Source organism: Ursus arctos, chromosome X (genome assembly GCF_023065955.2).
Source record: "Ursus arctos isolate Adak ecotype North America chromosome X, UrsArc2.0, whole genome shotgun sequence".
Classification (NCBI taxonomy): Eukaryota; Metazoa; Chordata; class Mammalia; order Carnivora; family Ursidae; genus Ursus; species Ursus arctos.
Window position 1 is genome coordinate 5,709,643 of NC_079873.1, and position 14,610 is coordinate 5,724,252.

Consider the following 14,610-nt stretch of genomic DNA (forward strand, 5'->3'; position numbering starts at 1 on the left):
GTGAAGCAGTTCTACCCATTCACTGCTGCTACGTTAGAGGTGAGCAAATTGAGCAAACAGCAGTGAAATGGTCTCAAAGGAGATTCAGAGACAGAACTTCTGCAAAAGGAAAAGCAGTTTACTTGCAAAGAAGTTCCAAGAGACTGTGGGACCATCTCACAAAATTAAAAGTTTTTAAATTAGCAGGTATTTGAAGGAAAAGATGCAGCATGACCACCTTAGTCTGCTCATGACTGAGAAAAAAACAAAAAAAAAAAACCCAAAAATCCAAACCCGTATTTTCTTAAAGGATCACATCCACAAATGCTAGGACATATCCTCAGAATCAGTATTATTACTTTCTTTTTTAATTTAAATTTTAGGAAAGGGCGCCTCAGCGGCTCAGTCGGGGAAGCCTCTGCCTCCCACTCTGGTCATGATCCCAGGGTCCTGGATTGAGTCCCGCATCGGGCTCCCTGCTCAGCGGGGAGCCTGCTTCTCCCTCTCCCTCTGGTGTTCCCCCTGCTTGTGTGCTCTCTCCCTCTCCCTCTCCCTCTGTGAAATGAATCAATAAAATCTTTAAAAATATTAATTAATTGTAAGTAGTTAACATACAGTGTAATATTGGTTTCTGTAGTGAAATTCAGTGCAGAATCAGCATTAGTAAAGAGAGAGACGCAGTTGTCTCCTTTCAGAAGAATGTCTGCCATGGAATGGAAGGAAAGCATTTTTTTCCTAATCGCATTTCACAGAAATAAGTGCCTTTTCTTTTCTAAATTCTCAAATGGAGACATAAATGAGCACCTTTCTGACTCCCACACTGTAAGTGAAACAGAACACGGTTACTGCCATCAACTTGTTCCTTTCCGCATTGGAGTTTATTCCTTCACACAGGATACATGAATATGTAACAAAGACTCATGTATACATATGTATATGTGTTTAGATACAGATACACATATCTAAATATAGATGCGGAACTAGACACACACACAGACCCACAGAAATGGAAAGTAGAAAGAGACAGAACTACACTAGTGCTTTTCAACAGGGATGATTTTGCCCCATGGCAGTACTGACTTCAGTGTTTGGAGATATACCCATATAACTAGATACAGATTTGTCTGTCATGACTGGGATGGGAGGGATACTACCGGCATCCAGTGGGTAAAGACCAGAGAGGGTACTAAAAATCCTAAAAGGCGGGGTGCCCGGGTGGCACAGTCGCTAAGCTCTGCCTTCGGCTCAGGGCGTGATCCCAGCGTTCTGGGATCGAGCCCCACATCGGGCTCCTCCGCTAGGAGCCTGCTTCTTCCTCTCCCATTCCCCCTGCTTGTGTTCCCTCTCTCGCTGACTGTCTATGTCAAATTAAATAATAAAATCTTTAAAAAAAAAAATCCTAAAAGGCACAGAACAGCCCCACAACAGAGAATCATCTGGCCCAAAATGTCAACAGTGTCAAGACTGAGAAACCCTGAACTAGGCACGTATGAATAATACACAGACATATATATGCAAATAAAAACTTTTTAAAAAAGACTTTGTTTTTAAGTAAGCTCTACACCCAACGTGGAGTTAGACCTTACACCCCTGATATCAGGAGTCGTACGCTCTACCGACTGAGCCAGCCAGGAGCCCCATATGTACATAAAATTTTAGCCCTAACTTCATATGGTTGTTCAAAAAAGGAGTCTCTTGCTTTTTTTCCCCCTGAAATTGTCTGGTAAATAATGGGACTGGACTATATAAATCTTGCCCTCCTAAAAATATGTTAAAAATATTATACAAGTCCTCGGCTCTTGAACAATAGATCAAAATACAGATGGATGTCTGTTGAAAGGTAGTCTCACCTCTAAATATGTTTTCCAATGGTCAGTGTAAGACTTAACAAGCGAATACATTCTGTCCGGAATTTTTTTAATTTCTCTGCAGCTGTGAGGACATGATCTCATAATTCCGGATACAAAAATGTACACACAACAACAACACAGGAAAGATGTTCCCTACTTTCTTTTAGATTCTGGCCCAATGGGAAAATAACTTCCCAGATGTAGGCCATTTCGGGAATGATCAGCAAATGGGTTTGGCTGTGCTGCTTTCAAAATGGTACAGCCAAGTGTCAAAATAAAAAGAGGCGGGGGGGGGGGGGGTGACGGCGGATGGCTGGGGAGGAAGGGAGAATGCATTTCTAGTCAGATGTGCTGGAGAGATCGACCAAACCTCTGTGGAGGGCCCACCATGGCCCAGGAAATAAGAAAGGAACTGTAGGGTACAAACGTTAGATTGTAAAGGCACAGTTCTTGTTCCAAGGGGCTGCAACAGCCCGAAACACGGAAGAGAAAATGGGAAACGAAATGCCCATATTCAAACAATGACCACTTTTAATGGTGGACAAGACCTGAGGTTATTTCTCTGCACTTCCTTGCCACTGAAGACATTTAAAGGAATCACAGGTACCAAAACACTGCACAGCAACCCACCTCCAAGTTTTTTCTCCTTCTTTCAGAAAGTACTCAGGAGCGCCTGGGTGAGGCAGTCGGTTGGGCATCCACCTCTTCGTTTGGGCTCGGGTAGTGGGATCGAGCCCTGTATCAGGATCGCGCTGAGCACACAGTCTACTTGAGATTCTCTCTCTCTCCCTCTACCCCTCCCCCACCACGATTGCCCAAGCACTCTCAAATCTTTTTTTTTTTTAAAGTATAACTTCTGTATAAACTTGGCATTCTTACAATTAACAGACTCCATTTCAACTCTAGAAAGCGAGTCCCAAGTTTGTGCTATGATGCAATCTATTAACTTCCCTTTTTCTTGAATCACCCATGTAGCAGGACTTTGGGGGCAAGACTGATGTTCAACCCAGGGGCCTGGACATCACTGGATCTCCAAAGCTGGGGTGGTCTTCTGCTCACTTCATAAAAGGTTGTTCCTCTACGGTGTGCACACTTGGAATGGCCAAGCCGTGAGGGATGCTGGCTGAAAGTAAGTAGCCTGCCAGAAAGGAAAGGTGGTGGAAATCGGAGTTATCCCAAAGAAACTGTCTGCATGGAAGTTTGTTAGGAAACATTTCTACGTTTCCAAATGTGGGGGAATATTATGATTATTATACCCTCATGATTGGAAAGGGGCTTGGTGTTTGCATCCTACAGGCGTCCGCTCATCGGCTGGAAAGCAAGCTAATGGCCCTGAAATGCCAAGCTCCTTGGCATATTTGGTTTCTGACAACAGCACTTGGTAACCTGTCCCGGGCACAGGACGACATATTAATATAAGGTGTGTACCCTCTTTTAAATCTGTCCTAGCATTTTACATTTGCACGTCCCTTTGTCAATTTTATTTGCAGTCCGCAAAGTATAACACTATACGTTTCAAAGGAGCACCCTTCCTCGCAGTGGTGTGGGCATTTAAAGACAGGAGCTGAGACATTTATTTAAGTCTAAAAAGGGCTGTCTCTCTCAATTACGCGTTACTAGAAAATTAAACAAGAGTCGATACACGTACATGGCATGAACCAATCACACAAACCCAGTAGGAACACAGTGAACAGGTAAAACCACCTTGAACCCGAAAGCTTTATTCTTGTTTGCATTTAGACTTTCTCAACTGTTTCAGCCTGTGTTTCAGAGGAGCTGTCAGTAAGTAACCTCCCAACTAAGAATGTAACCCATCTGGTTTGTTTTTAGATAAGCACTTACCTTGCATTACAGGGAGTGAGGAACACCAAAAATAATTTCATGTGTTTCAAACATATGAATATTAATGCATTATAATATTATAGTGGATTGAAAAAAAGGTGTAAAAATAAGGAGAAAAACATCTCTGAATTTCTTAAGTAAATGAATTCCCAATATTTCTCTGGTCCCACGCGCTGCTATGATTAATGACATTTTTGGAAAGTGATGAATTGCTTTGCAAAATTAATGTTTCTTGTTTCATTAAAGGGACTCATATTTTTATTTCTGGACTCATATAATCATCACTTCTTTGGACATAACAGACATTAACTATGAAATTTTAAAAACCATCAGTGATGATTAGATGCTAAATTGAGGGAAACAAGCATTTTTGTTGGCTGGAGGTAACTTGAGATCCTGCGCATACCAAGTAGGAAAACTCACTTCCCCAAGATAAAGATTCGGATCACCATACGTTATACAATTTAAGTGGTAACAACTTATCCATCTTGCCTTACGAAGAAAAAAGGCAATATGAAAAACAAAATTATCTATTTTTGAGGTCACTGTAACAACGTTTTCTCAAGTTGGTGGGATATTAATAACTTGAACAGTAAAAAGATTAAGTGACAAATGTTACAATTTAGAACAAAAGGGCAAATACAACGTGCATTAAAAGTTTCATCCTCTTGATGGGTTATTGTTTCTCAGATTTCCCTCAGGACAGATTGGAGCCCTTGGGGTATGAAAGAACCCCAATTTGGCACCATGTTCTTTTCATGTGTAGCCTCCTCGCTGCCCAATTTTTGTGCTCACAGAGAGACTAGAAAGAATCATAAAGTATAAACACACTCCCAGAACCAAAACAAAAACAAAGAGAGCCAACACAGAAGGCACAGTGAGTTCTTGAAAGCAGTTATCCCGCACAGACGAGCTACAATCACCGCTTGCAAATACTCCGAATCTGTCCCACCGCCATACACAAGGCCGCCAAGAAGCAAGAGCAAGGCTGAAGTGCCCAGACCACGGTTACTCCCAGACAGTGAACTCAGACTCTGTGACATCAAGGAGCCCAGCTATTTCCAAAACATTTCTGCAAGGATCACACTAACACGCTGCTATTTTGCTGGACAAGTCAAGTGGTGATGGACAAAATCCACTGATAGGAGAAAAACAACTCTAAGAAATTATGCTTGCACATTAAACCGTCATGTATGGAGATTTTAAATGATACATGATTATAATAGTTTCTTTCTTCACTTCAAAACTCTTTGCAACTATTTGCTTCAACTTTTTTTTTTAAAGATTTTATTTATTTATTTGACAGAGATGACAGCCAGCAAGAGAGGGAACACAAGCAGGGGGAGTGGGAGAGGAAGAAGCGGGCTCATAGCGCAGGAGCCTGATGTGGGGCTTGATCCCATAACACCAGGATCACGCCCTGAGCTGAAGGCAGACGCTTAACGACTGTGCCACCCAGGTGCCCCTATTTGCTTCAACTTTTGAGGGCGGGAAGTACATCTCACTTATGTGGGATCCCTAGAACCTAAGATACTTGGAAGATGATTGTCTTTGACAGATTCTTATTGGATGGAAGAAAAATGTGGATGGTTAAATGCACAAGGGATGGGTGTTGATGGACTGGTATTTTTTAAGGCTTTTTTTATCATGCCATTACTCTTTCAATTATCCACAATCGTGCTACTCTGTGATGCAATGGTGCCTCCGGGAGCCAATGAAAATGTAGGAATATTTCCCCCCAAAACTCCATGATTCTCAATTATGTTACAGTTGCTATTTCCACTCTGTCTTCTTTCACTGTTAACATTCTGAGAAGCAGGATCATTTAATATAAGTATTTGGGAATAGGACAATGAGTGCTTGAGTTTTTGCTATAAAGCCTTGGTTACCTCACTTCCAGACCTTCAGTTTTCTTATCTGTAGAAGAAAAATAACACTCGTGACCTCACAGAGTTGCTGAGGAGGTCAAACAGATATTTTATGTGAAACCACTTTGTCAACACCAAGACCCTGTAAAATGCAATGCTAACTACATTCTAACTTTGGCTCAGTAATTCGGGAGAGCTTCTTCTTTGGGCCCACCCCCACGAGTTCAGACCGGGGTCCTGTTGCAGGCATGATGGCAAGGAGATGGGAAGGGCAGCCTCCTTCCACCTTCTTAAGCTCACTTGGGGCTCTTTGTTACGGGTGCTGGCAAGAGCTCCATAAAGATCAGATGAAGAGCATTAGACCTGCCAGCAGTGTAGCCTGCGGTTCAACCAGAGAACCTGATCTTGGTTCAGCAAGAACCAGGAAGAAGAGCTGAACACACACCTCCAAGTGTCATAATGGCCTGGGCATGTTGTGAAACTGATCTGTAGAACAAGGGACGTGAGCTTTGTTACAGCTCCAGGGACAAGTCCCCAAACGCTGGCTGCTAGCTGACGGGCTGACGCTCTACCACGTCCCTGAGGAGCACTCAGAGTCCCCCGACAGCCAGACCGAACTGCTGCAAGACTCCGCATTTACTCATGTTGTTCCTCTGGGCCGGAGTAACCCAACGTTCGCGGTTCGGCTCACGTGTCCATCTCCTCTAGAGCAGGGATCTACAGTTTTCTTCAAAACCACTGCAACCCATCCCTATTAGCTGAAATAAAAGGAACGGATTAACCCCTGTTGTTGTTTTTTTAAGGGAGAAACAGAATGAGCGTCTGCAGCCTGTGATGTACATTAAAACGAGCCATAAGCACTGCTCGCTCCCATTTTCCTTTACTTATTGGCTATCAGGGATAACGACTTTTATCCAACCTTCTTCACCACCAGGGAAGATGCCTCCACTCATCATTTGGAACCAGTGTGTGAAATCCAAGGGTATAACACCAATTCCAGGTCCTGGGGGATGTGGCTCCCTGGTTGCTGGCTGAGGAAAACCAAACAAATAATTGGTCCTCCTTTTCATCTTCCTAGAGCTGCAGGGGGTACTGTGCTTAATGCTGTCCCCTCACCCCATCACCAGCCATACGACTATTAAGAGCTTGCTTTAACAGTGCATACATTTCACATGGACAGTAAAGGAGCATGATGGGCTTATATGTTGGCCTCAAAGTTTTGAAAACTTTTTACTGAAATCATCAGGAGATATAACCTAAATCCAAGCACAGAAAATGTTCTCATTCTAAGTGCTTCTTCATTTAGAAGCCTTTTTTAATTTGTATAAAAGCTCAGGATTTTTTTTAAAGGGATAGTGGGGAAAAGAGATGAAAGCTGGTTCTCTTTCCCTGCTTTCTACCATCTGTATGTCCTTGAACAAGTCGTTTTTAAAAGCATCAAGTTGTCCAATCTGAAAAACAACTGTGTTGACTTAGATGAGGAATCTCTTAAGGTAGGTAGGTGTCTGAGATTGGGTTTCCTAGAAGCAGAGGCTGGAAAGGGGCTTCCTGCATCTGTGATATCTTGGGGGAAGCCCTCAGTGGAAACAGGAAGAAGGAACCAGGAGAAGGAGTAAGCAGGGAAGGGATCTCAGCTGGAGACATGCAGAAGCGTGGTCCCATGCAATGCTCTGGCACAAATTGCACTAAAAAGTTATTTCCACAAGGGGCTGGCCTCCTGTGGCCTCCAGCAGGGAGCCAACGGCAAGATTTGCCTTCATCAAGAGAGGAGGATACACTGCTTGGCTGGCAAGATGGTGCCCACCAGCAAAAAGTTAGTCTCTAAGGGGGAGCAGCTGTAAGCCATTAGCAGCTGACACAGGAGCTGGGGGTTAAGGAGGTGAGGGACAGAAGGTCACCAACAGCATCTACCGAGAAGGAATAGGTGTCTATGACCTACTGTCAATATTTCAGAGAATCCAAACGAAATTACACATTTTCCTAAGATGATGGTACCAGGGTAACTAAAAGGTCAGGAAGACAGCTTTATCGGTCTGCTCAGTAATGCGGACGACCTCCTGCTGATCTGAAGCTTGAAAGAGTTAGGGGTATCTTTGATTAATGTAAAGAGGAAAAACTAGGTCATACTTAATAAATGCCATATGTTGATAGACTACACACTTCCACACCGCGGGCTCTAGAGTACGTGAAACAGAAATGTGCGAGGCAGCCTTAGATGGAACTCGAAAGGTCTGTGAGCTCAGACAAGTCTTCCAAAGGGTAAGTTAAGCACTAATTTGCACAAGGGCACTGCGATGGGGGCATCTGCAATTTTCCTGGTCCTGTTTTCCATATATAAAATGTATTTTGATAATATCAATATGCTGCTCTGTTGTCCCAAGCACAAACGCCCCACCCAAAATTGTGAGAGGAGAATTCTATAAAGCATTGCCAAGTTATGCAAAGGAACCTCTCCATGCCTGAATTAATACAAGCAGAGCCCACTAACCCTTTCATAAACTTCTCTAACCCTATAGATTTGTTCTGTTGTTTAAAGCTCTTTATTTTTAAGTAATCTCTACACCCAATGTGCGGCTGAAACTCACAACCCTGGGATCAAGGGTCACGGGCTCCACCCACTGAGCCAGTCAGGTGCCCCCTAACCCTACCGTTTTTTGTTTTTTGTTTTTAAGATTTTATTTATTTAACAGAGATAGAGACAGCCAGCGAGAGAGGGAACACAGCAGGGGGAGTGGGAGAGGAAGAAGCAGGCTCACAGTGGAGGAGCCTGATGTGGGGCTCGATCCCATAACGCCGGGATCACGCCCTGAGCCAAAGGCAGACGCTTAACCGCTGTGCCACCCAGGCGCCCCTGTTTTTTTTTTTAAGACTTTTTTTTTTTTTTTATGTGACAGAGGGACAGCCAGCGAGAGAGGGAACACAGCAGGGGAGTGGGAGAGGAAGAAGCAGGCTCCCAGCGGAGGAGCCCGATGTGGGACTCGATCCCGGAACGCTGGGATCACGCCCTGAGCCGAAGGCAGACGCTTAACGACTGCGCTACCCAGGCGCCCCTAACTCTACCGTTTTATACCCATTCACAGAAATATACGAGGACAGGTTATACAGGGTAATCTGTGGAATCCATTTCAAAGAAATAATAACCTAATTTATGATTAAGTTTTTCATGTGGAAACACACCAACGTGAACTTATAACTCTTTAAATTAGGCCTTCAACCACACATACATGCATATAGGGTATCATATGTAAATACACACGGATATATATGAACATATACAATATAAACATATATAGGAGTATATATTTCTTAATGATATTGTGCACAAAGAAATAAGCAAGTCAGTAAGTGTTTTTTAATGCGGTCTTAAAATGTTCTGTAATAGTCACAATAAGATAGACTTTTAAATCACATTCAAGGAGAAACACTACATTGCAAACAAAAAATTTGCCATGAATAGCCTAATGTTTACTTTTGGTTAAATTCAGAAACTCTTAGAACCACAGCCAGAGATCCGGGGAACTCTGACCAGGAAATACAAAGGCCAAAGCTGAGGATGGCCTTTCTTCCAGGGACGCCCGGCCATTCTGGTATGTAACTTAACCTCACTGCAGGGCAAAGCGACACACCAGGGATGGGTAAATTCACCACAAAAGTGCTCTTCCAAAAGTCTGTGAGCCTAGGGCTGATCTGTGGCTGCAACGGGGTTTGATGCGATAATTGTTTATTTACTTCTTCTTGGAGAAGAGGCTAGTCCTCTAAGTAGAATGAACTAATCACCAGCTTAGTTCTCCCTTTTGCCAAAACAAACAGCTTCCAATTACTGCTAAGAAAAGCCTCTGATCTCTCTAATCAGCTACCTAAGCGGGCCTATCCATGGTACTTCATAGGGTGAATAATGTCCCATTAAACAAGAATCTCTTACCACTAATAAAATTCTAGACCCACAGGGCCCAGGCTGCTAGCAACCTGCTACTTATCTTCCAACAAGAAGATCCACTTCTTCCCCGAGCAGCGCCGAATTCTGGCAAAGAAGCAGACATGTCCCCCCCTCCTCTGCTGTACATTGGCTACGATTTGTTCTCAAGTGCTATTCTCTTGAGCCTCCTTGGACAAACCAGAGGCACAGAAAGAACAGGTCCCAGGTCTCCTAATACTTAGTGCAATGACTCTATCTTTAAGGCTCAGAGACTGAGCTGCACGGTTGCCACGATGAGCACAGCCAGGGAGACAAGAGTGGTCTCTGCTAGGCATATCCCAACTAGCGTAAGAGAGGGAGTCACCCTTAAGTTACATGAGATTTGCTGAGAAAGAGAGAGTTTATTTCAGACACAGTCTTTCCTCCTTTCCCTCTTCTTTAATATCCTAGTGAAGGTGAAAAAACAAGGGGAGAGGTTATTCCCAAGTGAACATTGGTCAGCATTGTTAAGCTGGAACGCTGCAGAAAACCCTATGAGGAACCCCCATGACAAATGGGCTTCAGCCCTCCCAAGGGTTCTGCACCATTGAGGTACAAAAATCCACATGAGAGCTGCTTCATGGACATATGACCAATGCATGTGGTCCATGTGCAGGGGGACCAATGCCTGGGGCTTAATGCTCTGTGGTCACCATATTGAAATCTCAATGACTGTATCCGAGTTGGGTGTTTCATATGGGAAGTCTGAAGGAATACTAGAGCTTGTTCTGGAGGCTTGGAGCCTTGGATCAGGTGTGATCCTCCCTCCCACTGCTCCTTCACCTCCTTGGGGAAGGTTCTTGGCTCCCCACTCCCTTGTCTCTGGCACCCCGGTCTTCACCCAGCCTCTCCCTCCCTACTCCTTGCCCCAAAACGACTGTCACACTCTGGCCCATGCAGGTACCTGGACAAGGGTCCAAGGAGGGTCTGATGCATGCATGAGCCGCAGTGTTCCAGAATACAGTGGTGACTGTCCTCATCTCATGCTGGAAGCACCACCCTGTGTTTGATGCGTGGGCAGCCAGAGTCCAAGACTTCCGGGGAGCAAGCCCATCCCTGGAGCAGGTATCTACTTGCATCCAGTGAGGAAGTTGCAATGGACTGGGCAGTTGCCCATTTGCTGTCCTCTGAAAAGTAGGAGGGGGAGATCCCTGGCTCCACTTCCTGAGGACAACATCTAGAACAAAGTGCAAGGCATTGGTCTAGAAGCTTACAGAAGAGGGTATACCAAGCAAGTGTCATGTGTGAGCAAGCAGGTATGCATCTGGCAGACTGCACATGGAGCTGGGAATGGATATCCTGTGAGGTGCTAACTTGCACTGCTTCTTTTCATGAATGGGGCCAGCACCGAGCAGGGATGTGACGCAGTTCACCCACCCGTCTCCTTTTCGGTATGAAATTCTCAACTCTTCTGTGTCAGTGGCTGTGCCAGATAAGTCAGGAATCCCCCGTCACCATTCCCATCCCCATGCATCAGTACTGAGCTGCTTAGGCGTTCAGGCCTGGTTGATGGCTGCACGGCTGACAGGTGAAGCCCATCCACACAAAAGCAAAGGCACCAGGTGAGCACCATCTACTTGAAGCCGTACAGCCTCGCTGCTGCAGGGCGGGGCGGCGGGAAAGCGTGTGCAACTGGGGCAGAGACCATTAGATTCCAGGGCACTGCCCCCCGCAGCTCCGAGTCTCTGTCTACACTGTGTAAGCACAGGTTCAGGTCTCCATAGCTGAGCCCGGGCAGCTGTATCTAAGAGTCCACACACTTGGCTGGCCTCAAGGATGGAGACAGCCTTCTTCTGTCCTTAAAAAGGTGCCTAGAACTGTGTGAGAGACGTTGAAAATGGCCACCTGCTCCAGAAACACCCTTCTGCTGGGGCTTCTTTGCACAAGCGGGTGGGGTGACCCTGAGAGAAGGGGCTCATCCCCAAGCTCCATCTAGCCCCGCCTTTTCTGTCTGTTAATAAATACCACGTGCCCTGTAAGGAGTTGGCAGCAGCCTGACTCCTCCATCATCTCCCAATTATTTAACAAGGGGGAGGGACAGGGAAGCTTGAGGGTTTACGAGAAAAGTGTGTTGCTGTCTTTTCAAATCCTAAGAAAGCATAATCCCTGCAATTTAGGTAAATCACATAGGCATTACCAGGTTAGGGTTAACCCGCCACGAATGGCTTGGCAATTGATGGTAAAAACAGCAGTTATGAAGTCCTAACAGTAATTTGCAGCTTATTCCACCCCCAGCTAATTAAAATGTAATCAGGATTGTCTGGCAACATGTATTCTGTCAGCAGTTTTTCTTCCGAAGAGAAATCATGCCAGGAGACCACAAGAAAAGCCTTTCACGGGAATTGGCTTGATCTAAACTGCTTCTTTAGCCGCTTAAACTGTAAAACAAATAAATTACAGCAACTGACAATTCAATTAAGAAAGAAAAAGAAAGAAAGAAAGAAAGAAAGAAAGAGAGAAAGAAAGAGAGAGAGAAAGAAAGAGAGAAAGAGAAAGAAAGAAAGAAAGAAAGAAAGAAAGAAAGAAAGAAAGAAAGAAAGAAAGAAAGAAAAAGAAAAAGAAAAAGAAACTCTTTCTCTCCAGGAATGGGTCGCCCTGTTTTGTTCTCTGTTATTGATTAAACAATAGTGTAGCATCTCCTCAGGAGACGGACTGGCAGGGCAGGGCGGATTTGAAACCAGGTGGCTGGGGAGGAGCCCTCTCCAGGTTGTCAGCGTAATTTCAGCGTAGGACGCGAGCACTAGGGTTCCCCTTTCCCTAAAGGAATCAGGAGGGACGCAGGGTGTGCCGGTTTCTCTGAAACCCACTGCAGGTCGCTTCCTTGAGAACGCGCACTCCCGAACAGGCAAACTTGGCAAGCTGGCGCAATCTCTGAGGAGCCCAACCGTGAGTGCTGGTGCCATTGGGCGCCAGCTTTCCTTAGCTCTCAGGGTAGGATGACCACACGAAGCCTACCGAGATTCGTCCCAAACTCCTCCGTCATTACAATCGCCTGCTCTCACAGCTGAATACCCAGAGCCCCTTGGAAAGCCCCCTTTAGCCTGCCCAGGCGGGAGGGGCGCCCCATTTATATCCTAATATCAAAAACCTGCCAAAGAGTCCCGGGTCTCCTTCTGGCCTCCGCAGTTTGCCCTGCGGCAAAAAGGAACTTAACAGTCTTGGAACAGGTGAGCCGCTAAGGATAGGGGCGAGAAGGCCAAGTGGAGAACGAGGGCACTCGAGAGAAATAAGGCGTCTGCGTGAATGATTTCAGACTGCGCGCACTCGGGTCGTCTGGGGAAGGCAACCGGTCGCGCCTCCGCAGAGCCCGCAAGCGGCGCGAAGGCGCCCCCAGCATCCCGGGTTCCCACACAAGACCTGCGGGGACCCTCGGCGCTATCGCTCCCCCCAAGGGTCCCGGCAATCCACAGGCGCCAAGCGTGCGTCCCCGTGAACCTCCAACATTCACACACACGCTCTTCCACACTCAAGCTGGAAGGACCTACGAGGGTTAGGGTAAGACAACTAACCCCGGGACTCTTCTCGGAGCATCCAAACGCTGCCCTCTAAGTCCCGTAACCCCTGCGTTTCTTCCTTCGCTCTCCACACTACCCACTGACTAGACCTAGAAGCTCCAGGGCTCCGAATTGGGGCTACCAACACCCCTCTCCCCAACACACATTCTGGAACTCACGACTTGGAGCCCCTGTCTGGAACTCCAAGGGTGGACTGCGAGCTACTGGCCCGCCGAATGTGAAAGCACCGCTCAGTAGAGACAAAAGTGTCGACCCGCAGGCACCTGCGGGGCTGGGAGGGTCGCGCGGGTCCCCGGGCGCATCTGGGCGCGCCTCCCGGCCTCGCTCACAGTACTGGCTGCACCGAGGGCCCCGGAGCGCCCGGGACTTTGCCGGACTCGCCACCAGCCCGGAGTCCCGCGCGCGGAAGTCCCGGGAAACTAACAAATGCACACACCCACCCTCGGAATCTGCAAAGCTGCTCTCTCTACCCACAAAAAGCGCCTTGCGTTTTCCGCTGGGAAGAGGAGAGTTGGGGAAAGATGCTGCACGTTTGTTTTCCCTTTCGGAAGCAACGAGGCGGCTGGAAAGGAGGGTTCAACCACCTCGATTGTAAAATTCACGCCGAAAGAAAGCGGGATCTGCCGGCCGAGCCCGGCGAGAAGTTTGGGCGCCGAGGCTGGGAGGCAGGCGCCGCGTGCGCCCCAAGCCACGGTCCGCAGCGCCAGGGCGACCCCAGGGCGGGCGGCCGTTCCCCTACCTGGAAGTGCTGGAAGAAGGCGGAGATGCGCGTGATCTGCAAGCTGAGGCACCTGGAGGAGCAGCGGGCGCGCTGGACGCTCACGGCCGACAGGGACTCGTCCAGCCGCCGAGCAGCCGCTGCGCCGGGGCCACCAGCTAGGCAGCCCGCGGAGACCGCCAGCCAGAGGCAGAGGGTCAGGGCCGCGCCGGGCGCCCCAGGCACCATGGCTGCGGGTCAGGGGCGCGGGGGCCGGGCGCTGGCCGAGGCTCCCAGCTCCGCGCCGGGGCCGCACTGCCGGGAACCTGGCGGCCGCCGCAACTCTGCTGGAAAGTTCAATCATTCAACTCCAGCCCCGCGCCCTCCCCGCCAACCTCCTCCCCGCTCTGCCTCGAGGGGTGGGGTGAGGGTGACAGGCGGCCTCGCCATTGGCTGGAAGGAAAGTGAGTGACAGGGGGGCCGGGCGGAGGGCCGTGGGCAGGTCTAAGGGGCAGCGAGCCCCAGCGCTCAAAGGCAGGGCGGCGCCGACCCGGTCTTCCCGGTGCGCCCGAATCTGGGTGGTCGGTCTCCCACGTAGGCTCCCCCACAGTCCGCATTCTCCCCCTCCACACACACCATCCAGGTAAACGCCAGGTGTGAGCGAGCCCGGGCCTGGGATGGAGGTGCCCTCTTGGAGAGGAGGGCCTCGGGACCCCCAAAGGCGTCCAACCTGCCTAAGGAAGGACATCGTGCCTCGAAGTTGTAGGCTTCGTCCCCAGTTTCTACCCCGGGTCCAAGCTTCGCTCATACTTTCACATATTTGAATTTCCTTTTATTCCCAAGTAGGAGAAAGAGCTAAGCAACAACTGAAATGGGTATGAGCCCAGTCAGAAGCCAGGCAAGG

At 47.7% G+C, this 14,610-nt stretch overlaps 1 protein-coding gene across 1 annotated transcript in view; it reads right to left on the reverse strand.

The window, feature by feature from the left end:
* ANOS1 (anosmin 1) overlaps positions 1–14,057 on the reverse strand; it is a 182,780-nt gene extending 168,723 nt beyond the window's left edge. Inside the window, exon 1 of the mRNA XM_026478168.4 lies at positions 13,749–14,057. Within this exon, the coding sequence (XP_026333953.1) occupies positions 13,749–13,955 (207 nt within the window). The 5' untranslated portion in view covers positions 13,956–14,057. The remainder of the gene's footprint in view (positions 1–13,748) is intronic.
* Positions 14,058–14,610: the final 553 nt, after the last annotated feature.